General features: G+C 35.7%; 1 protein-coding gene across 6 annotated transcripts in view; it reads right to left on the bottom strand.

Annotated features, from left to right (window-relative positions):
• tmem108 (transmembrane protein 108) overlaps window positions 1–26090 on the bottom strand; it is a 62848-nt gene that overhangs the window by 16751 nt on the left and 20007 nt on the right. For 5 of the 6 annotated variants that reach the window (XM_058765700.1, XM_058765703.1, XM_058765702.1 and 2 more), the window contains one exon: window positions 3337–3420. In XM_058765700.1, the coding sequence (XP_058621683.1) occupies window positions 3337–3376 (40 nt within the window). In that variant the 5' untranslated portion in view covers window positions 3377–3420. Of the gene's footprint in view, window positions 1–3336; window positions 3421–14067; window positions 14585–26090 lie in introns of those variants that run through there. The other variant, XM_058765699.1, reaches the window with a different exon arrangement.

Here is a 26090-nt window from a genome sequence, read left to right as displayed (position 1 = left end):
CAGATGTACTGTAAATGGCGATCTGTCTCTGTTGACCACTTGTGATCCAATCAGGTTTAACTGGAATACCAGGTTTAAACAGAGACAAAATGATCTAAAACTACAAAATCTCTCTGACTAAGAAAAAAATCTGCCAAAGTCTCCTCTGTTTTTCAAATTATAGCTGTTGACATGCTAACAGTGTGAGACGCTAAATAAAATCTCTCTTTGACAGTCACACAAAAGATTATTTTAAGCTATAAATGTGAACAAAACCAAAACAATGAATCTAACCAATGAATAAATTCCACTGGTGTCTCTTTGGGAGCCGCGGTCTTTAAAGTTAGGGATCGTTACCCCCAGAGGAGTGTGGGCTGCTTTGGGCACTTCCTGTGTTGAGGGAGGGGCAGGGTGGTGCAGATGTGAGCTCATAGATAAGGCGGGAACCATAACACCCTCTGATAATGGCTTCCTGTTTGTGTGATTTAGGTTGCGTTGGTACTCTGTAATGTCTCTGAACTTTCAGATGTTTATCCAATCAGGAGGGTGGACGAGCGAGATGCACTTGGCACTAAAGGAATCAATTTGTTTACTGAATACATCAAGTCTGTCATTTACCAGGGCACTAACAAATTACTTTGGCTGCACAGGAAGTAAACACTTTAAACAGGAAATTCTTAGCACATAAGTAATGTCACTGGGCTACGGCTGCTCAAAATAGTTGTGACAATGAAATAATAGCCGTTTCAGTGAAACATTCTGCCTTTGGGACTCTTGAAGAAGCATTCCTTTTGAATTCCAATTTAGGATGTTATTTGGCAAAAGCCATTTTATTCAAATAGCCTCACAATGCCATCTGCACTTCAGGGAGAACAGAAATCACGCCATAACTGCATGAGAAAGCCATCAGCTAAATTCAGTTTACTTTAAACAAATGGTGCCATTCCTACAGATAAGCTGATGAACAGATAGACACGAAAGACACAAACAAACTGACAGTGAAACAAAGAAAATTGCTCTTGTTATCAGTACTAGTATTTAGTTCCAAAACTAACTATGACTCATGTACTGCTCTTGTTACATAACTAGCACACTTTGTGGCCGAAAGCAAGTGGACATCCCCTAATTGGCAGATTTGGCAAGGTCCTTATTAAATTCTGCGGCAAGTTGCTTTAGTAGGAAACTGCTAACTTAAATGCAATGTGTAAAAGGGGTTAAAGTAGCTTGTAACTAAAACTGCATATGTAAACCCCACACATGCTGATCTTTGAACTATCATGCACTGTGCCCTCAAGCAAAGCACTTAACCTCAGGCCAAGCCAGAAGGTTAACAGAGTGCAAATTGCATTTAATTAGGATATTTTGGGGTAGCAGCCAAGCTAATTGCACAACAAAATTCAGAAGAATGTTTAAATTTACAAACTATTATCAACCTACCAGTAAAACTTTGGCATTCCAGCCTGATCCAATTAGTTTTTGTACATATGCATATGTAACATTTGTACATTTATGCTGAAACGTGTATGTATATTTACGTATTAACAGCTTTAAAACAAACATCTTAACATATATTAATATATACATACTTCTAAATATTACTATTTAAAAGAACTGTTTTCGATTTTAATATATTTTCAAATGTAATTTATTCCTGTGACAGAAAAGCTGAATTTTCCTAAAAATTACTCCAGTCTTCAGTATCACATGATTCTTCATAAATCATTCTAATATGCTGTGCTCAAGAAACATTTAATAATTCATGATGTTGAAAACAGTTGTGCTGCATTTTTCTTGATACTTTGTTCAAAAGAACAGCATTTTTTTGAAATAGACATCTTTTGTAACATTGTAAATGTCTTTATTGTAATTTAATGCATCCTTGCTGAATAAAAGTATTAATTTCTTTAAAAAACAAAAAAACAAAAAAAAAACTGTTGAATACTGCACATTAAATTAGATCAAATATGTCAAGTTAGGTAAATATATTAAAAACTTGATGGCTTTGAAAATATTCAATTAACCTAATATATTCAGTACTATTGTTCTATAGACCTAAAAGGATTCATAAACATTTGTATATATATAAAATTGTTCATATCCAACAGGCTTATGTTTTAGATGCTGTCAATGCATATTTCGGTGCCTTTGCAAATGTACGATAATGTATGTACAGGTATTTACAATTTACATATGAATTCTTATGATTACTAAACACTTCACATACAGTATTTTAAAGCCACCTACAGAGACACCAGAACCACAGTGTCCTTACAGCCTCAGGTCACACACGGCTCAGCTGGGAAACTCTCTGAACATTCACATAGAAAAATGACCTGAATCCTTCCAAGCACTGAAAATACTATTTTTTTCCCAGACATATTTTTTCTCCATTGACACCAGTTTGAACGAATGGCTAAAATATACCTGAGCCTGAAAAGTATATTTCACTGAAACTTTTTGACTGAGGTTTTGTTAACGCTCGTGTTGGATTTTTCTGAGCATGACATCTAACAGAATTTGCTGTGATGAAATCTCTTTTTTAAGTTGTTCTACAATGGAGGAAGCCTTCTCCATCCGACCTCATGTTCCTGATACATTTCACACTTTAATGTTGGATCTCAGCCAGACTGATATCAAGCGTGTGTCGCCAATACTAATATTCTGCAAGTGTTCTGAGTAAAGAGCCAAAATAAAAGACCAAGCCAGCATAGCTGGGATGGGCAGAAGGTGTACTTGTGTCCCAACAAGGGTTTTAAACTGGTTTAATTAGCAAGATTGTCTTGGTTAATCAACTTAACCATTCATGCTGACTGACCCACAGAAACTAATAACTAATGCTTTTTTAATACGGTGTAAGAAAAAGTAGTAATGTTATATCTTTTTGTTTCCACAATAAATGTGAGTCTTTAGAATGCAGAATGTCACAATAATATTGCAACTAAAACTAAAACTGTAAACACATTTTTTTTTACGTGAAAATGTTAACTTTTGTTTAGTTTAACTTAAAGTACTAAAATAACTAAAACTAAAGCTAATTAATAAAAATAAATAAAAACTATACATACATAAAAAAATTAAAAAATAAATAAAATTGACAAAAATACATCACAAAATAATCAAAAGTAAAAAAAATAAATAAAAAAAACATAATTATTCTAATAGTAAATCAATGATACTAAAATAAAACTGGTTAACATGCTAACTTTTACAGCCCTAAAATATTTTGTAATTATATTATTATCACATGGGACAGTAGGGTCGTAGGGTCCTCTGTCAACCACCATGACAAAACAGAGCTTTAAATAACACTATAAATGGCTTATAAGTATTAAAAGGCTTTATTAACGTGAGCCTTACTCAGCAGCTGGTGGGGCAGGACCTGCAGGCTTCTCTTCATGGTATCATGTGGTCCGGCTCCTCCTCCACAGTGCTCATGGTTCTCTACAGGACAAAGGATAGTCGGAGGTTAATCATAATCTGATTATCATGCTATTACATTCCTGAACTTTTAATGAACTTTAATAACATAATGAACTTGGCTATTTTTAATTAAATAGGGTCATGATTTTTACATGTGAGGAAACCAGGCAGCTCAACACAGCAACATTAGCTCGGCCATATCTGTTGATTGTCTGTTTTCCCAACCAATAAAAGTCCATTTCTGAACACCAAAATGAAAATTAAACACTTTAGTTTTAATATATAAATGGTTTAGCTCTGAAAATAATAAATCACACTGGCTGAAATTTACATGACCTGTCATTAAAATTCCAGTGTTATTCCCCTGTGTTCAGGCATTTGACATGAGCCAACACTTTCAAAGTCTCAGGAAACTGTCACACTGCTAAATGCAAATGGACACGGACACATTTCTCTCAAGAGATAAGTGTCTATGAATGTGTGTGTGCTTTTCTGTGTGTGATTGTCAAGGTGTCAAAATTGTCACTCTCTCATCTTGTCCTTGGGGTACTGTGATGGAACCGCATCCCGCCGCACAAGACATATTGAGTCGATAAAGTATGTGAAATGAGATTTAAGCCCCCTTGGGTGAGGGGAAGTCTGAATCACATGCTAATCTAAAAGTCTCGCCAACACAACCACATTGGCCGTGAAACACTGAGCAGCATTGATCCCTTTCCATAATCTTTTCATTAAGAGCTGACTGTCTTTCATATAAGCACCGGATCAAATCGAGCCGTTTCTCAAGTAGAAACCAAACTACATCTAAATAGCTTTTGATCAATACTTTTTAACTTGTCAGTACTGATTTTGTAGGCTGCAGGAATAAATCTAATCAAATATTAAATCTAAATTTATATGACAAGCTGAAAAAAGCCCCAGCACTTTGAGTACCCACGGGAAAAATTTGAGATATTCTCCATTCACCATTGTATTGGTGAAAAAGTTCCGGCAAACAATATCCAGTGAATATTTGTGAGCACTTTGAAAGATGGCTATAATGTCACCAAAAAAATAAATAAATAAAATAATATACTTTTAAAAAATATACTTAAGTGCGAAGTAACATAATTACTTCTATTGAAATATAGTTAACGTGCATTTCCGAATGTGCAGAAAAAATTTATGGTAAATCATTTATGGTAAATGTAACATCGAATAACACACTACAGTGTGTTATAATAAGTTTACTTCTTTAAAGTATGACAAAAGATAGAACAGTAATTCAAAAAGCACTTTAAAGTAAAATGTAATTATTTGTGATTATTATTACAGAGTGCACTTTATAAGAAATTTGAATCACTTTAAGTATATTTACAGTAAGTGGTATTTTATTTCATTAATATTATATTATCTTCAAGTACATTTTTTTTTTAAATATGCTTTTAAGATTTGAAGTGCACATTCATACAATTATTATTATTTTGTAAATTTCTCCTATCAAACTGCATCACTTCTCAATGCAATTCACAACCAGGGGCAAATTATTATCTATCTATTATAACAGCCTGTCCAATAGACGAGGGGGTTATAAACCTGTTTCTCATTATGTTCATCTCATTACTGTTCAACACAGCCAGCCGAAAAAATTCAAGCGCTGAGCTTCCTGACTTCTCAATCAATACAGATCATGACGTCTCAATCAATAGACCCAAACAGCTTTTTGTGCTTTAGTGTGAGTGCTCAGTAGTCTCTGCAACGTCATCAATGCACCTGTGAGAATATCTGTGATTCACGACACGCTTTTCCAGTAAATGCAACTGTGTGGTTGAGTTTGTGTAGGAAGATAGTCCATTTGTGAGTCATGCCCACCAGCGCCGGGGAGGACAAGAGATGTAAGGCCTTTTTTAACAACAGAGATGAGGTCAGTAGAGTAAAAACTACAAGCACAAGACAAATCGAGAGGCCATGAAATGAACATGTGGGCCAAACGAGTAAATCCTGAAAACAGGAGGCAAACGGACCGAGATGCAGCTCTGTGTAAATTTTAAGACGGCATGCAGTGGCGTTTGTACTATTTTTCTAACAAACCACTGCATGGCAACTGGCACACGCAGAGACCCTGCTTCAGTCACCATAGCAACCCTAACAGAAAATTATATTCAAATCTTCCTCACAGGGACAACTGTGAGAACAATACAGAGAAAATCAAACTTGACGTGGAAATATTAGCCACGTGTGCTTTGAGCCCTTGAGCCAACAGACTGAGAAAACAGCCCCTCCTTTCCCAAGCCGATGTTTGGTTTACGTTAATGATGACGGTTTGCCGACGTCCCAGGTCAGTTTTGAGACGGCACCTCTAAATTGTCTGTCTGGAGGGACAAGGGCTTTGAGATGAGCCAAGGTCGGCTGAGATGGTGTAGTGAAATAAAGCTGTCAATGGATCCCCTCAGGCCGCCGCCGACAGGAATAAGAACGCTTCTACCTTTATGTTTGTCTGTATTTCACAGTTAGACTCCCAAAGCTGGAGGCGGACAAATTGGCACATCTGCTTGAGGGTAACTCATCAATTTTGAAGCTTAAATAAAGGTTTGTGAAACCCCATGTATTGGCAGCAAAGATGTTATATTCAAAACATGATTTCTACTTTTATATTGAAGTAGAAAGTAACACTGTAATTACTGTTTTTAGGAAACGGTACTATGCGAATGCCATTTATTTTCCCTTTTACTATGGCTTACTGACAATACCTTTTTTTTAAAAAAAAGTACCTTGTATATACCACAGTACTCAAATAATGTAAACTAAAATGTCTAAAATTTATACTCACCAAATGTCATTTGTTAGTAAAAATGGCTTTGGCGAATAATGAAAAATGTCCAATTGGCAAGCCATTTTATTTAAAGGAATTTTGACTTTTTTTTTGAGCAAGGAAACATTAAGTTGATCAAAAGTGACAGTGAAGACATTTATAATGTTACAAAAGATTTCTATTGCAAATAAATGTAGAAATGTAGAAGTTCACTTCCAGAATGAAAATTTCCTAATAATTTACTCACCCCATATCATCCGAGATGTTCATGTCTTCAGTCAAAAAGAAATTAAGTAAACGTGCAAAGAAACTCAAATGCACTTTACAAAAAAAAAAAAAAAAGGTAAAACAATGATGTCGGACAATTATGAAGTTGGAGGAGAAAATGAGATTTTTAACCGAAGTACACAGACGAAGAACTAACCACGCATGACTTTTCCAATGTGATTACGCAATTTACGAGCATTTGTGGTTTAAAAGTATATACTTTTTTAAGAATATGACCAATCATTTAATTAGATAAGACACTAATTCCTCGGCTGGGATCGTGTTGAAGCTGTTAAAATGCAATTTGGACCTTCAACCCATTGGCCACCATTGAAATCCACTACATGGAGAAAAATCCTGGAATGTTTTTCTCAAAAAACTTCATTTCTTTTTGACTGAAGAAAGAAAGACAAACATTTTGGATGACATGGGGGTGAGTAAATTATCAGGAAATATTCATTCTGGAAGTGAACTACTTCTTTAAGCAGCACAACACTGATAATAATAAGTAATGTTTCTTGAGCACCAAATCGGCATATTAGAATGATTTCTGAAGGATCATGTGACACTGAAGACTGGAGTAATGGCTGCTAAACATTCAGTGTTTCCATCAAATAAAATAAAAAAATACATTTTGCAATATATTAAAATAAATGAAAAACAGTTCTTGTAATAATATAACAGTGTTTCACAATATTACTGTTTTTACTGTAATACTAATTCATCAAATAAATCTAACCAGGGTGAGCATATAAGAGACTCATTTTAAAAACATAAAAACACTTTGAATAGTAGTGTATATTGAGTGACATGAGTCTTCTAATAACTTTGATCTCACTGGAAATTTTTAAAGAAACAGTTGCCTAAACTTATTTTGTTTTTCATAACTACGTGTAAGTTGAATGTTCCTTGAAAAAAATAAAATAAACAAAAAACAATAGAGCATAGTGGTAATAACACCCACGTCACATGTTCACTTTCCAGGGAATGCATGGAGTGATAAAATGTATACCTTCAATGCAATTTTAGTCGCGTTGATTTAAGCATTTGCATAAATGTACATTTTCCAGATAATAAATGAGGTCTTTACAGGCAACATGAAGATAATTTGCTACAAATGAAGTCAAATGAAGACAACACGATATAGCATTCGTTACAGATTTCACTTATTATCCAGGAGGAAATGAAATAAATCATCCTTATCATTGTATATTTAATTGGATCTGGAAAATTAGACTTTGAAATTGGAAGTTAATATTATATTTCCTTGCCTACACATCAGCACAAAAGTGGTTTCCGTGGTGAGAAAGTTATTATATTTCCAAGAAATATTATGAAAAATATATATTTTTCTTAATAATAACAACATGCACTAGTGACGAGCATAATGACATAATTGAGAAAATAAAGAGGGTCAAGTTTGATTTCATGTTAATTATACAGAACAACACAGTACATGAAGTCATGAGAGCATTTGCAAACTCAATTACAGTATGTACTTGTTCTCTGTGAGGTCAGAGCGAGTCTCTCATGGTATCTTGTTCACTATAGTCAAGTTGATTGACTGGGAATATTGACTGCACTCACTCACTAATTCGTTTACAAGGACTCATTAATCCAATTAAACCTGGACCACTCTCACATTCACCATGTATTACATGACATCATTTCCTCTGGGCTTCTGCAGAAGCTAACAAGGTCCTGTATCTCTAAGATAAGACTGTTCAACATGTGTTGCTACTTTAAAGTGCCGGGGAAACAGCTATTTTTACCATTCCAAAAGCAGCACCTAGTGGCAAAGAATGAATTTGCATTTTCATTCAGACCAACACGAAAAGACCAACAAGTAGCAATATGCTAATGTATCATGTTGACATCAACATGGAACTGCTTGAGATTCGTTTTAAAAACGACGCTTTCTTTTGAGAGACAATAATTTTATACACGGTGCACTTTCAGATTTAAAATTTTGCAGGATGTTTTCATTCACTTAGAGCTGTGTTACACACTGCATGAAAGGTAATTTCAAAAATCCATAATAGGGGCACTTTAAGAAAAGACACAGGAGCAATTCACAGATTTGCATTTTATCTGAGTTCCTGAAAATACTGTTTGCAAATACTGTAAAATGTAAATTCAACATTACAGGCATAATGGATATTAGATAACAGCAGCTGGTGTACATTTTTTTCTGTAAGAAAATATTTATATAAATATTTATAGTTTGAAACCTAACAAAATCATTAAAATCAAGTGAATGAAGGCTAAATATGCCAGTTTAGACCAGAACATAGGCTATCTTACACAAGTACTGTATGTAAATGCTAATGCTTCTAGCTATAAATAATCAAACAGAGCAACATATAAATTCTGTTATAATTAAACTAACTTCGGGATAAGGTTTAAACTATCCCAAGAGGGTTAAAAAGATGCCTGATGAGGGAGAATTAGTCCTTTGGTTTGTAGTTTTGATGATTGTTTCTCTGATGGTGATTAGCATGCAGCACTGATAAGTTGAGCACATGTGTTTCCTGTTTCCGTGTGTTTGAGAGGCCCATCATGACAGCAATCAAGCATGGGAATGTCACACACGCTCCAGTATCTCTGATAACCCAGCAGTGACCTCTCAGAACATATTCAAACAGATGTTTGGCATTTCATACTGTCATCATGTGTCATATCCTAGCTCTCACGTCATGAGAAAAGGTCATGATATGACTGAATTACCTCCCTAATGCAAGAGAATATATTACCAATAACAAGGTGGCAAAATACTTCTGAAATAATTGATCATATTCTTCAAAAGGCATACTATAGTACAAAATTCTTGAACTTTTCATATTCTCTTTCCCCAGTCCATGAAGACAATTCCATTAAACTAGGATGCAAAAATGGTTTCCAAACTAGAGATGCACTGATATTAAAACTCTGGTACATATGATAAGCTGATAATTATTTTCATGGACTGAATTTTCTATTGTACTTTTTGTCTAAATAAATGTAAAACGTTTTAAATGCTACAAGTGAATTTAGGCCTTGTAACAATGTAAAGTATGAAAAACTTTTTATTAAAACATTCCTTTTTAAATTTGCAAAACATTACATTTAACAGTTTTATGAAATTTTTAGTGTTTTTAAAGAGTAAACATCCAATATAAATATAAACATTTTGAAAGAAATCTCTTATGCTCACTAAGGCTGCATTTATTTGATCAAAAATAGAGTAAAAACCAATAATGGGAAATACAGTATATTACGATTTAAATTTTTTATTTTTTTTCCTTTTAAGATTTATTTAAAAATGTAATATTCCTGTGTCATAACTCCAGTCTTCAGTCTCACATGATTCTTGAGAAATCATTCTAATGTGATTTGGTGCTCAAGAAACATTTCTTCTTATTATCAATATTGAATACAATTGTGCTGCTTAATTTTTATTTTTTTATTTTTATTTTTTCAGGATTCTTTAATAAACAGAAAGTTCAAAAACTCATTAAAAACACATTAAAAAGTCCTTTGTAACATTACACGTCTTTACTGTCCCATTTTGATCAGTTGAATGCGTCCTTGCTGAATAAAAGTATTAATTTCTTTAAAAAATCTTACTGATGTCAAACTTTTGAATGGTAATGTGTGTATATTCACATCTTAAAATAATCTTATGACCACATAATAACATAATTCACATCTGATCATGTCTCCATGTCATAAGGATGTGGAGTTTGATGAGCATTAGATATGAGAACCAATTAGTAAAACTACATATGACCACATAATACTCTTCTGCATCATCAGTATTCAGTGCCTTTGTTGACCTGATTCAATAAAAGCGCCATGTTCCTATCCATGTCCTGAGATTAAAAATTAATACATGTAAAAATGAATCATCAGCAGCCTAGATAATAACACCTCCCCTACGAGCAGCACTGTGTGGATACCAGTGCGGTGTTCTGCTGAATCACGACTGGTTCTCCAGCTGCCCTGACGGCACGATGAATTGCAGCTGCTGCGTCACTCTCCCCGGCCCCCGGGAGACGTGTAATCAATCAGAGCCGCAGCTACATGGGCCGTCACAGCTGCAGGGCTCTGCACCAGGCCATTAAAAGTGCATTACCTTCCCAGCATGCCTTTCACGTCTCCCACGAGGAAGGCAACAAAACCCGTCGCCACTTCCTCTGGTTCAGAGTCTCTAACAGCACACAAAGCCAAAAGGGCCTCTTAAAATGATGTCCCTTCATAAAACACAACACAACAGCACATTTAGCTCAGTGATTAAGTGCTAAATGAATCATAAAAGATGTTGTCTTAATGTCAGTTCACTTTTGAAAAACAAACTTTCAGTCAAGCTGATCAGCTTAGGGTAAGACTGAGCGGAATGATCAAAATATTATGTCACTTATATCACGAAAAAATGAAATACAACGATGTAACAGTTATTTTTGCCTGAAATTTAACAGAGAACACATTATTGTTGTTTGAAAAACTTTTAAAAAGAAAAATAATTAAAAAAAAAAAAATCACAATGAAGGTCTTTGATCACTGTGTGGGTCTTTGTCAAAATAAAAGTATTTTAAAGTGTTTTATTAAAGATGTTTTATTTAAATCAGGTATGTATATATATTTGTTAGTGTTGTTAATCAATTAAAAGAAATTAACTATTCACAATTTTTTTTTTTTAGAAATGTATCGCGATTAATTAAACATTAAAGTTTTTAAATATACTTTTATTTTGCAATAATTTCACATTCAATCTTCAAATTATTGTAGAAACAAGACGACAGTATATTTGTAATATTTGTTTGAGGTAGTGCTGTCAAATGATTAATCGCGATTAATCGCATCCAAAATAAAAGTTTTTGTTTACATAACATATGTATTTGTGATGTGTATATTTATTATGTATATATAAATACACACACATGCATGTATATATTTCAGAAAAATATGTTATGTTTATATATTAAATATATTTATTTATAATATAAATTATATGAATATAAATATAGACATGTAATTGTATTTTTAACGAAAAATTTATTGCTTATGTTAACGCGCTAATTTTGACAGCACTGATATTGTTAGTTTGGCCAATATCAGTTATTGGAAAATAATTTTTTTCATATTATTATTTTTTTAAATTGGTATCGACCCAATGTTGTTTATTTAATTGTGTGTGCTCAAAGTTCATCCTTAACAAAAATTCATAACACTGTTAAATGTCTTTAGCAAATCTCAAAATAAATATCCATTTTAATACTGTACAGTATAATGTTTTAGATATTTCTTCTTATTATTTTTTTGACAAAATTCGATAGAATTGCAATATCATCCAAAGCATGAAAATAAACGGTTTATCGGTATCAGCCGAAATATAAATATTGGTGCATCTCTAAAACTAATATTACAGATAGTTCAGATTCTACATTCTTTGAATAAGCAACATACACAGAGCTGTGATCAGACATCAGCTGAATTCTGTTGCTCAACACATATAAACAACTACCACCTAGTCTAGGTCGGGAACATTGAATCAGCTTTTAATAGCAAGTGGAGAGCTCTTGGACAAATAATTTGCATCTAAAATTTAAGGCATTAGAAATGGAAGGTTTAAGCAGAGTGTGTGTCACGAAGCATGGCACATAAAAAGGTACATGTGTAGGTGTATGAATGAGTGTGGGTTCTTTTCTCTATGAGTATGTGTGTGTAGATGATGGATGTGCCATCAGAGATTAACACAAAAGTCATTCTGGAGGATCAGAGAACTCGTGGGTTTGATATTGTGTGGTTGAAACAGCTCAGACGCTTCACTAAGAGGGAAATGGGTCGAATGCGTCTCCAATGGCTGATTCATACACTCAAAATATAATACACTTGTAAGAAAATAGGGTGAATTAAAATAGGTTTAATAGAAAATTCGTTTTTTTTTTTTTTTTACTGTATAGAACTCATAGAATTGAAAACAGGCAGAAATGTCTGCCAATCACAACATCAGTTATTTGAAAAAAATAGAATGCTATAAATATGACCAGAGGTCAATACTGATAATTGCCAAAAATACCGATAATATTAATATAATATAATAATAATATAAATAATATAAAAATGTCCAGTAATACCAGCATTGGCAATATATTGGTCAACCATTGGTTATAGTTTGTAGCCTTTTCGAAGTTCTTCTGTTTGGTTGGTAAGTGTAGTTAGCGGGACTTTTATTTTGACAATGCTGAGAATTTCTGATTGCAGATGCTCATGAGCTCTCATTCTCCATCTTCATTAGTTTCTTGTTCTAAAATGCTACAATACTCTGCATTGAGCAAATACGCAACTTAAACAAGTCTTTGAATATCTAATAAATATTTAATGCCACAAATCTCGCAAACTTCTGCAAATTCAGCTGTTAGATCTTACATAGCCTGCATAAAATACATATAGGCTACTCTGTGCATGACAGTCTGAATTGTATGTGGACTTTGAATCCCTGATCTCAAATTTGCTGCTATGTAATATTTACTGTTTGCTGTATTTAAAATTAGCACTACCTGGTCTTTGAGAAAATACCACACAGACGTATATCTTATTGTGAAAAATTCATCCATGTATGATTCCTTTTTATTCATTTATTTAAATTTTTATTCAAAAAGTCATAACTGGATCTTTCGGTGAAACAACAGACTTTTCTGTCATGATGTATGCCGGATCAGTCATTTAGCACAAACCCCACCCCTCCACAATCGAGTACAATTGAGTGCAATGCCCACATTTATCCTGTCCAATAATCTTTTTATGTGCCACCCATGTATCCTACACAGACACATATTGAACATGTAAACTAATTTCAGTAAGCCTTTGTTTGGATTTAGCATTATGTTGCTAGGCTAACTAGCTCCACAAGTACCCTTGTACAACAATCTGTAGCTGTAAGAAAAGAAACCACACAATTCAATTAACTATCCCAATACTAACAAGGGACTTCAGAGAAAATAAAATAAAACAAAAGCTGTAGCGGAGTGTGGTGTGAGAGAGACTGGATGAAAGGCACGACAAGCCAAAACAGATTCAGTGAGAGGCTGACAGTGCGAGTGGATACACACTGACAGACTGTCACCTACTCTGTGGTGCCTCTTACAAGATGAGCTGGTGTGTGGCTATAACTGGCAGGGCAACTGTGAGACACAGAATCGGGATATAAAGGCAGCTATCTGGTGAATGATGTCGCTGTTCGGCTCGTTTTATTTTCTCATATGTGCTTCACATCCATCATGCACAGACACATGACATCTAAACTTATTCTAGTTAGCATATGTTTGGATTGACTTCTCGGATTGTCTTGCCTTAAAAGTTTTAGCCTTGCTGTAAATCTATAGTCATACTATAGTCAACAATTTCTTCTCTTCTGTGTCAGTCTTTCTCACGCATTCACGATCAGGGGTGCCACTATGGTTACCGGGCACCCTGAACATCATATTGACTCAGGGGTTCCTTCCCCCCGAAATTTTTGAATAAAATTTTGTTTTTCTTTTCTTTGCACACAAAAATTATTTTTGTAGCTTCGTAACATTATGGTTGAACCACTGATGTGACATGGGCTATTTTAACAATGTCCTTCCTACCTTTCTGGGTCATGAACGTGTCAGTTGCGTTGCGGTCTATGCTTTCAGAAACCTCTCGGATTTCATCAATGTAAGATTCTAGAATAGATAGAATATCTTAATTTGTGTTCTGAAGATGTACAAAGTTCTTATGGGTTTGGAACGACATGAGGGTGAGTAATAAGTGATAGAACTTTCATTTTTGGGTGAACTATCCCTTTAATGGCTAAATGTGTGGTCACAGTTATCATTGTTCAGCAAATTCCAGTCATATCAATAGCAAACCATGCAATTGGGTCCAAGCAAATGTTGCCATGTTGAGCTGTGCTTTAAACATTATTTAAACAAATAGACAATGGGCCTTATTCACCAAAACTTTGCTGAAATTTCACTAATATGACCCTATCTTAGGACAGAAAAAGACAAAATGTAGTAGTCATCAGAATTTGTTGCACTCCCAAAAGTTTTTTTATATAGACTTAATACTTAAAATAAGTATAAAAATATCACCACCAAATACATATGGAAAGTCCCTTTGGATCACATGAGAGACTTTTTCTAAATCTACAGTGTGGCTAACAGTGGTGTTATTCATGATCCACTTTAATCACTGAAGAGATTTCTTATAGAAGATGGCCTCTAAAGAGCCCACAGGCACATTAAAAATAAACAAGTACAATAAAGGAAGATAAGATAAAGGGATGCTTTGGAAAGATGAACCAACCACCCCAAGAGGGATGGAGGCAGATCGTTTACAATGCAGAGTTTTTCAGTCCTCTGTGTCTAAACTAGCAGAATATCATTCAAACACCCAAGATGCAACCATTCAAAGACATACTAATTATGCATGCTGAAAAGAATAAGTACCCAAAGGGAAAAAAAAAAAAACCATCACAAATGAGCTTTAATTTTCTCCTAAACAATAAAATGGAGACTTTTTGTCAACATCTCCTGTTTCTCATTTCTCATATAGAGTTTCTGATTTATAACGTATATGAGCAACCACTGAGCAATAACATCTGGGTATAAGGATATGGTTAGGAACAGAATGTTTAAAAGATCTAGACACAAACTAAGAAATCTATGAAACGGTGTAGATCGGGGCTCCTCAAATCTGGACCTCGAGATCCACTTTCCTGCAGAGTTTAGCTGTAACCCTAATCAAACACACCTGAACATGCTAATCAATGTCTTCAGGATCATTAGAAAATCACAGACAGATGAGTTTGATCAGGGTTGGAGCTAAACTCTGCAGTGGATTGGACCTCCAGGGTAAGATTTGAGGAACCCTGGTGTAGATTCTCTTTGTGGCAATCTTGTTTATCTCTACTGTGATTGATCTGTGGTCAGTGTTTTGGGCACAGAGACCTCAACAGATCAATTCCTATTTGTAGGGTATTTATGACTACATTTAAACAGAACAAATGCATCCCAAATCCAAAAGCTACCATCCAAACCATAAAGGCCCCGATATACTTCAAACGAAGTTCGTTTTCATTCTTCGTTTGGGGGCAAAAAGAAGTTTGAAAAGGCTGAACGACGGTATACTGTTTTCGAACAGTCCAACACTCTTGTGCTGCTGGAGGCGGGGTGTAGATTAATGTAAACATGTGTTTCGTGACACTCACGCATATGCCTTAAACACAACAACGATGCAATGATGGTGTATCTAGGTCTTTTATTAAACTGGATAAATTATTACACGTTTTTATATTTTACGTGGTGTCATGTTAAAATTGATAAAAACAAAGGTTTATTATTGTATGTTTTTTTGGCATTTCATTTATTGTATACCTTTTAAATTCGCTTATTGAAAGAACAACAACAGCAGCAGCAGCAGTATGGTGTAACATTTATTTGAAACACATGTATTTGGTATTTGCTACATTAGATCTTTACTCTTTCGTTTCATTCTTTTCGTGGCTTTGGAAAACTTGCATCTGATGTTTCTCTACATTGCTTTTTGCATAACTCTGGGTCGTCGACACCAAGTTTCGTTGCAATTGCTTTCTGGGAATTAAATGCTTTCTCTGAATCTTTAAAGTCTCTCCATGAGTGATCGTATAGGTGCGGAAATATTTGTGGCAGCTCAGCTATTCGACATAGTGTATTTATGTTGCTAGTGACTTGGAGATGTTATTCTCCTGCCTGACCTTCGTTGAATGAGAAATGAACCGGGTAAAAAATAAAATTAAAATAAAACTAAATAAATAATTAAAAAAACAACTGCCGAAACGAACTCAAAACAAACTTCGTTTTGGCCTGATTTTGTTCGAAATGACTTCATATCAGTTCGTTCTTCGATTTCGTTTGAAGTATATCGGGGCCTTAATAAAGAAGTCAGTCAGGGTTCTATTAATAATTTACATGAATAAAATCAATAAGTGCTTCAACATATGATGTATTATATTATTTTTTTATGAATTATGAATTTATAACAACCCATTATCACTGGTAGTTTTTCTTACATATACGTAAGAAATATGTAACACATTCTTACAATAGTTCTGGCCCTAAATGCCATGCTTAACCAGTGCAAAAAAATGTATTATGTTCAATAATGCTCTGCGAAGATCATTGTCTGATTTGCATTTGACCTCTAAGGAAACTGACACTGGTGACTGGATCTGTTCACTGTGTTGAATTTTTCTAGCATAAAAACACATATTTTATACATTTTCTGCTTGAATTAATCAGAAAAAAACTGTACAGTCATGGCCAAAAATATTGGCACCCTTGGTAAATATGATCAAAGAAGGCTGTGAAAATTTATCTGCATTGTTAATCCTTTTGATCTTTTATTTAAAAAAAATCACAAAAATCTAACCTTTCATTGGATTATAAGAATTTAAAATGGGGGGGAAATATCATTATGAAATAAATGTTTTTCTCAAATACACGTTGGACACAATTATTGGTACCCTTAGAAATTCTTACGAGTAAAATGTAAGAATTTCCAATCAAAATAAAATGTTATGAAACTGCCTGGAAGAGGACGTGTGTCTATATCGTCCTAATGCACGGTGAGAAGGAGAGTTTGAGTGGCTAAAGACTCTCCAAGGACCACAGCTGGAGAACTGCAGAAAATAGTTGAGTTTCGGGGTCAGAAAACCTTTAAAAAAAAAATTGTCAAACAGCACCTACATCACCACATGTTGTTTGGGAGGGTTTCAAGAAAAATTCTCCTAGCTCATCCAGAAACAAACTCCAGCATATTCAGTTATCAGACACAACTGGAACTTCAAATGGGACTGGCTTCTATGGTCAAATGAAAATAAAAAAAATGAGCTTTTTAGCAGCTTTTTACCCCCTGTCCAACGCCCCTGGATTTAAGCATCCATAAATCGCCTCAAAAAACAACATATTTCAAAGGGACTTTATGTGCACTCTCAAAGCTTCTCAAAACATAGTTTCTAAAAACTTCTCACATCCAACTTGATGTTTTTGTAGCTTTTGTAGCGTTTGCCTATACCACACCCTCTTGAATCGCTGTTGCCCTTTATCAAAACACTTCATATCCTCTTTCATCATCACTCTGACACCAGAGAGATCTCCCTCTCTACAAAAGTTTAGAACAAAGATCACAGACGTTTCTCTCAATCCTCCGCTTTGTAGCTTCTTACAACCTACACTATGATGACATTAAACAGTACAGAATATGTTCCCTTCGAGACCATCATCAAAGTTGTGATCTCACAAGATTCTTATGCTAGGTTTTGTGCAGAAAAAATATAGATCTATTAATCTTCTGTGTCAATATGGACAACACTTCAAAATGTAGGCACATGAACTTTGTTTTAGATATATCTGATGGTCTGACACTGTACTCTGGAGGAAATTAAACTAAATAGGACTTCCTTGTAAGCTGAAATTCAGTGCAGACAGCAATTCACAACAAAGAAGGCTGTCACACTTTGCCCACTTTTTTCTCTGTCTATCACAGGATCCCTAAGGGAATTAGGACTGCTAGACAGCATTCAGTGTGAGCGTGTCTGACGTTACATTTCCGACGCGTGCTTGTGGTGTTCAGTCAATCACAATGCACTGGGTCAGTTGGCCAATCAGAGCAGATTGCACTTGTTCGAAGGAGGGGCTTTGTAGAAAACTACGCGTTTGAGAGAGGCGGGGCATAGAGGAACTACAATAATGCACAGTATTTGAAAAATAATGTGTTTTTTGAACATTAAAGCATGTCAACATATTCTGTTACACCAAATAATGATCTTTAAAATAGCATCATATGACCCATTTAATAGACACTACTTAGCATCACCGGATGTATATAACGAGTGGAAAATCAAGTGTTGATTTTGGTAAATCTACTTTGGTAAAGTAGGCCAAATAGCAGGTGGGAAGTGTTGAATTTAAACTCTCAAAAATGTCATTGCTGATGTTAGGAAAATCCCTTATTATGGAATGTACATCAAAGGGGGCATGATTATTTGTATTAATTAGTATTAAATTGCACTATATAAATGTATTAAACTGACAGCTATAGTTTTAATTGCGATCTACACCAAAAGTCAGAGACAGCATTAAAGAACTGGAGGTCTTTCTATCATAAACAAAAACTCATGCTGTGCATAAGCCAGTGTTTGTGCTGTATGGATATATTTTACAATTACATAGTCTAATTGAGCTGAGCAAACCTAGAACTAAATCCAAATTGGAAATCAGCACCACCGTCCCTAGAAGCACGAGACACAATCCAGCAAGGAGGCAATATTTCATCCAATAATAGTTCAGCATCTGGCCTGAGCTCTGTCGCAATTGGCTGCTGGACCAAAGCAGATGTACTCGCAGCCCCAGATACACACAGTAGCTAGGTTCCATGGCATTCTGGGTAAATGGAGATAAACAGTGTGGTGATGTCTGGTGTGGTGGCCTGACACAGCACTGTGAAGCTAACAGCAGGGGAGCTGTCAACATATTAGTCCTCCCACATCCCAGCAAGAAACACACCAACACAGAGAAACATCCCTCTGAGCGCACGTCTACCTGCCAGACAGTCAAATACACAAACACTGTCTCACAAAAATGTCACTATGCCTGTTTAGTTTGCATTTTTTGGTTTATCGCAATTTACTGTTTAATTAGCAGCGTCTGCTAAGGTAAACCTCCTTCTTACTATTGCTAAATATGAAACTTTGCCACATGACTTGTCCTGCAATGTTTGTGCTACGAATATGAATTATATCTCAAATTGTGCAGCCTAATGAGTAGAGGTGTTCATTTACTGTGAAAACAGACTAATGAGTCTTGCTTGAAAGATCATAAAATATGTGGGGAAAACCTACAGTATGGATTTGCCATCAGGAGGATTCCAAGCCATGTCAAATGACAGACTATAAAGAGACTTTAGACTTGGGCTTGTAAGACACCACCTATCAACAACCCAGAACAGCCTAGCAACCACCTAGAAACTACAGAGAACATTTTAGCAACCACCCAGAATACCCCAGTAACCACCTAGAAACCAAAGAGAACACCCAATCAACTACAAGAACACCCAGCAACCACAGAAAAAACACCCAGAACAACCTAGCAACCATCAAGAAACTACAGAGAACATCCTAGCAACCACCCAGAACACCCCAGCTACCACCTAGAAGCCACTTAGAAAACAATGGCAACTACCCAGAAACCACAAAGAACACCAAACAACCACCAGCACACTAAGCAACCACCTAGTGACAACACAGTAGACGCTAGCAACCACCCAGAACACCATAGCAATCACCAACAAACCATCCAGGACACACTAGCAACCACCCAGAATACCCCAGCAACAACATAGAAACCAAGAACACCTAGCAACCACCAGAAAACCCTAGCAACCACCTAAAAAACACCCAGAACACCCTAGCAACCACCTAGAAACCAAAGAGTACACCCAATCAACTACATAGAAACCAAGAACACCAAGCAACCACCTAAAAACCACACAGAACACCCTAGCAACCAAGGAGAACACCCAATCAACTACCTACAAACCAAGAACACCAAGCAACTACCTAGCAACCACCCAGAACACCCTAGCAACCATGTGATAACATACAAAGAACTATACTTAGCAACCGCATAACTGCAATAATTTCCAATCTGAACTGAAACAGTCACACTGGCAACAATTCACTGTAGTGGTGAGATTTACATGAACAACACCACTGAAAAATGTTATAATGCATTTATTCATTTTCAAAACGATACATTGAGAAGTTGCTATTAGCACTATGGTCTTTAATTAAATCCACTCATTTTTCATACAGATTTTTGAAATGAAATACATTGATTATAAGTCTTTTGGAAACCCTGAAGTAAGCATTTCAACATTTGGCTGAACATACGGTTTACTAGACAAACGTCTCGTCATCAATGTCTCCAGGGAAAGCATGCGTCTGGATCTGCTGTCCTGTGTCAAAGGGTTAACTGGTCCTGCAAAATGCAATAAACTCTTAACAACCTGTTGGCGTTTACAAGCTCACCCCCATAACAGACATTTAAAGGGTTAAAATCCCAAGGGCGAATCTGATTATACGAGTTTACCCCCGCTTATGAATGATTCATATTTTATGATAATGAGCTATGAATAGAAAAATCGAAAGCATTTGGTGTTGCTCTCAGGGCATATAAATATATGCAGCCGATTATCAGTGATATCTTGTCCCCCGTGGGCTGAAATATGCCAGTCCAGGAGGCGATTTCGGACTGTAAAAGAAAATGAAGAGAGAAAAAAAGTGTCTGTTTCTGGATGAGAATGATTAGGAAGGAATCATTTGAACACTGGCAGCTACATTTCGATGGCTTTTAACCCAGTGGGAGATATTATTTTCTTTCCTGAAATTAGCAGTGTTTTATTATTAGATTCTTCTACTAATGACTTAATCTATTTATATCTAATATATACTTACGTAAGCCATGGAACAACATAACAGAATATCAAATGAAACATAATTATGTGCAAGACTAAAAAAAAATGGCTCACTTGATACTGTAAAAACATTAATCCATGAAAAGTTGATTAATAAATACAATCAGCTAGCGCTATGCAAAAAAGAGACAGCAACTAATAATGAATGTGTCTCAACTTGTCAGACTTATCGTAATTATGAGAAGACAACAGAAAATCTACTCTGAGCTGTTCAAATTCTCATCATTGGTTTCTATGGCTACATTCAAAATGGCAAAATGTTTTTTTTGATGACAGGAAAATGTCTTTGCTACATTAATTCACCTTTAGGGTCTTCTAAAATATTTAAGAACAAGTCAGTAAATATATCAGCTATAAAAATACAGAAAGATTAGCTATAATAAACTTACATATTAAGGTATTTTACTACTTTTTAGATAATGTCTTGATAGTTAAGGGTGAAAAATTCAGATTTTACAATGTGTAATCATGAGTTTGGTGGTTTTTAATACAATTTAGTGAGTAACTGTACTCTTCTAACCTTGCCATGTTTTTACATACTCGGTGGGTACTCTAATTTTGTGTAGTTTATTACAAATTTTTCCATTATAAGTAAAGAATGGAAGAAAAAAAAGAAAAATCACCCAAGCTGTGAAGAGGCCCCCAATCGTGAGATAACATATGGCAAGAAAGAATGTGAAAAATGTGGGAAGAAACCACATACTGATCCAAGTAAGTTGCTGACTGTTTTTTTTTTTTTTTTTTTTACATTTATGAACAATATGGACACAAAAAAATGGATAGTTTACCCAAAAAGAACAGTTTTACAATCATTTACTCTCTCTGAGTAGATGTCCAGGCTCAGAACAAACACAAAAGCACCATAAAAATATTGGAAAACTGGTCCATGGTACTGGTAATTCCCATTTGTGACCACAATTCAGACTGGTTTTATGAACTAAATCAACTGCTTAATTGAAGAGATCTGATTGATTCATTTACAAAACAGACAAATCTCACAATGGCAGAAGGTTCATTTTAGGTTAATAATTCTTTTAAAGGCCCAGAAAACAGTTTCCGGTTACATTATATTTTAAGGTGCAACTGTCAGTGTAATTACACAAATAAGTACTGAGCAATAATTTACAAAATGTACTTATAGGGTTAGGGCTTTCAATGCATAATTTTATTGTAAGGTGTCCTTGTTTCACGTTACATGTTGTTACTATTATAATTAAGTAACCCTAAGCCTAACCCTAATCCTGACCATATAGTAAGTTAGTAGTAGTTAATTAATATTACTCAGAACTTAATTGTATAATAACACTGTAACAAGGATACCTTAAAATAAAGTGTAACCCATGATCTACTATATAGAAAGCACACGTAACATAAATAACAAGGGCACTGTAAAATAGTGTTACCCAATTTTAACAACAACCACTTACACTTCCTGAATCTTCAGAGCAACAGCATCACTCAAGAACAGACGCAGAAGGTACAAGCGAGTGTATCGCAGGAAAGGCCACTCTCATTACAGCTTGCTAATTTTACCTCTTGACGCACACTCTTGACATGCTGACAATAGCAGGAACGGAGGCTGCCGAAGGAAGGATGTGTTGTGGTGTATTTCGTGCATTGTGAGGGGCTTCCTAACACTTTACGTTAAGAAGCCAAAGGACGCAGCTGCAGAAATAAGAGTGTGTATGCTGAAAAAGATGAGGGCACTGATGAATAACCACTAAAGATCAATAAAACAAACAGGAAAGAGAAAGAAAAAAGTAGTGTTAAGTACTGTAGAGGAGAAAACGGTTTAAAGTTTACAAAACCAAGTGCGTTTTGCTGTGTCATCTATTATGATACTTTATCCTCCAGTAACCCAAAGCTAATGCAATACTGTAAAACATCACAATATATGTGTGCATGTCACTGTCCCTGCTGTCAGTCGTGACCTTTCCCTGTACAAACAGTGGTAGATAAATTATGGCCATGACATTTCAATGTAGAGCAGCCTGGGCAACTTTATTAGATAACAGCACTGGACACTACAGCCACAGCAGCTGCTGAATCAGGTCCTCAGGTGATGGGGTAAAATTTACCCCTGCGAGACGTAATAAAAGGGCACATGTGATTCATATCGGTGCTTATTACTGTGTGTGTGTGTGTGGAGAGAGACAGGTAACTGCTTGTGTCGTTGAGAAGTTTATGAATAGTTGTTATTTAGAGGGATGATTAAAGCTATAGGGCCGGATCCGTGGGGAGTTTCAGCTTTGTGACCGATCTTAGTGTTATTTAGTCAGCTATAACAGAGCATTTAGAGAGGGGATATAATTTTTTTTTTTATTTTTTTTTAAAGAGTGAGACATAAATAAACAGAGCTCGTGATCTAAAGGATGTGCAATTTCTCTGTCCGTCATATACTCTGATAAAATTATATTTATTTATATATATATATATATATATATATATATATACACACACACACACAGTGGGTACGGAAAGTATTCAGACCCCCTTAAATTTTTCACTCTTTGTTATATTGCAACCATTTGCTAAAATCATTTAAGTTCATTTTTTTTCCCTCATTAATGTACACACAGCACCCCATATTGACAGAAAAACACAGAATTGTTGACATTTTTGCAGATTTATTAAAAAAGAAAAACTGAAATATCACATGGTCCTAAGTATTCAGACCCTTTGCTGTGACACTCATATATTTAACTCAGGTGCTGTCCATTTCTTCTGATCATCCTTGAGATGGTTCTACACCTTCATTTGAGTCCAGCTGTGTTTGATTATACTGATTGGACTTGATTAGGAAAGCCACACACCTGTCTATATAAGACCTTACAGCTCACAGTGCATGTCAGAGCAAATGAGAATCATGAGGTCAAAGGAACTGCCTGAAGAGCTCAGAGACAGAATTGTGGCAAAGCACAGATCTGGCCAAGGTTACAAAAAAATTACTGCTGCACTTAAGGTTCCTAAGAGCACAGTGGCCTCCATAACCCTTAAATGGAAGACGTTTGGGACGACCAGAACCCTTCCTAGAGCTGGCCGTCCGGCCAAACTGAGCTATCGGGGGAGAAGAGCCTTGGTGAGAGAGGTAAAGAAGAACCCAAAGATCACTGTGGCTGAGCTCCAGAGATGCAGTCGGGAGATGGGAGAAAGTTGTAGAAAGTCAACCATCACTGCAGCCCTCCACCAGTCGGGGCTTTATGGCAGAGTGGCCCGATGGAAGCCTCTCCTCAGTGCAAGACACATGAAAGCCCGCATGGTGTTTGCTAAAAACACCTGAAGGACTCCAAGATGGTGAGAAATATGATTCTCTGGTCTGATGAGACCAAGATATAACTTTTGGCCTTAATTCTAAGCGGTATGTGGGAAGAAAACCAGGCACTGCTCATCACCTGTCCAATACAGTCCCAACAGTGAAGCATGGTGGTGGCAGCATCATGCTGTGGGGTGTTTTTCAGCTGCAGGGACAGGAAGACTCATCTAATTAAGATGTAACTGTTTACACATTGACACTGCTGGTAGGAAAAATCAGATAAATGGTGACGTGCAGTGGTTAGAAAATGTAGCAATTAGTTACTGACCCTTTTGTTCTAGAAAATAAGCCATGGCAAAGAGGGATGACTGATTTTATGCACTGAGTAAAGCCAACTGAAAACCTACCTTTTGTCTTGCAGCCATGAATGGGTCAGCCTGGAAGCAACTGTTCTAAAGTTGTGGTAAAATGTGAAGGAACATTTTTTTTTATTAGTGGGGGAGGGTGTAGTCATATAGATTAAAATACTCTTGTTATTTATATGTTATGGTTATTATGTATTGTTGGTTACCATTTATTAGATGTTTATGTTGATATCACTTAAACCTGCGAATACTGGCGGGTGACGCTAGGGGGTAGTGGTGAGCCGCAGCGCGTTTCACTTGTTGACCAGAAGAAGTCACACTGCCAGCTATTTCAACACTGTGATACAGAAAGCAATCTAATTGTTGTCTCTGTTGAATTTGCAGGTAAGAGAAGTGATGTGACATCATAACTAGTGTTTAATTAAAGTCGATGAGTTAGTTTGATGCTTTTGTGTTATGGAATTAATAAGAATGACCGCGTCCGCGCACCCGCGGCGGGAGTGCGGCCTGTTCGCCCGCGGCTCTGGATATGTTCGCCCGCGCTGCTTAGGCGGATGTCGCGCGGGAGATCGCGGCTTGTAAATGAGAATGTTTGAATGAGATTGTTTCAATGCAATGCTTTAGTAAAGAGAGTTTATAGTTATAACGTTAAATAGTGCTTGCAGAGTTAGTAATTGTCAATTGAGCTTTATAAGCGTAGTACTGAAAGGTTAATGTCATGTTTATTAGGTGGAATGCACTGTTTTAATTTTCTGAGACTATGCTTCATAATAGATAGATGTGTAATGAGTATTGAAAGAGAGCGTTTTCACTTGTTGACCAGAAGAAGTCACACTGCCAGCTATTTCAACACTGTGATACAGAAAGCAATCTAATTGTTGTCTCTGTTGAATTTGCAGACTTTACAGTGTGTGACAGAAATAAAAACTATATGTGCCACCAGAAAAACAGCCTCTTCTGATGTGTGCAACATTTACCCAAAAAGAACAGTTTTACAATCATTTACTCTCTCTGAGTAGATGTCCAGGCTCAGAACAAACACAAAAGCACCATAAAAATATTGTAAAACTGGTCCATGGTACTGGTAATTCCCATTTGTGACCACAATTCAGACTGGTTTTATGAACTAAATCAACTGCTTAATTGAAGAGACCTGATTGATTCATTGACAAAACCGACAAATCTCACAATGGCAGAAGGTTCATTTTAGGTTAATAATTCTTTTAAAGGCCCAGAAAACAGTTTCCGGTTACATTATATTTTAAGGTGCAACTGTCAGTGTAATTACACAAATAAGTACTGAGCAATAATTTACAAAATGTACTTACAGGGTTAGGGCTTTCAATGCATAATTTTATTGTAAGGTGTCCTTGTTTCACGTTACATGTTGTTACTATTATAATTAAGTAACCCTAAGCCTAACCCTAATCCTGACCATATAGTAAGTATATTTAGTTAATTAATATTACTCAGAACTTAATTGTATAATAACACT

Source organism: Onychostoma macrolepis, chromosome 24, assembly GCF_012432095.1.
Source record: "Onychostoma macrolepis isolate SWU-2019 chromosome 24, ASM1243209v1, whole genome shotgun sequence".
Classification (NCBI taxonomy): domain Eukaryota; kingdom Metazoa; phylum Chordata; class Actinopteri; order Cypriniformes; family Cyprinidae; genus Onychostoma; species Onychostoma macrolepis.
This window is presented reverse-complemented; position numbering and strand designations above follow the sequence as displayed.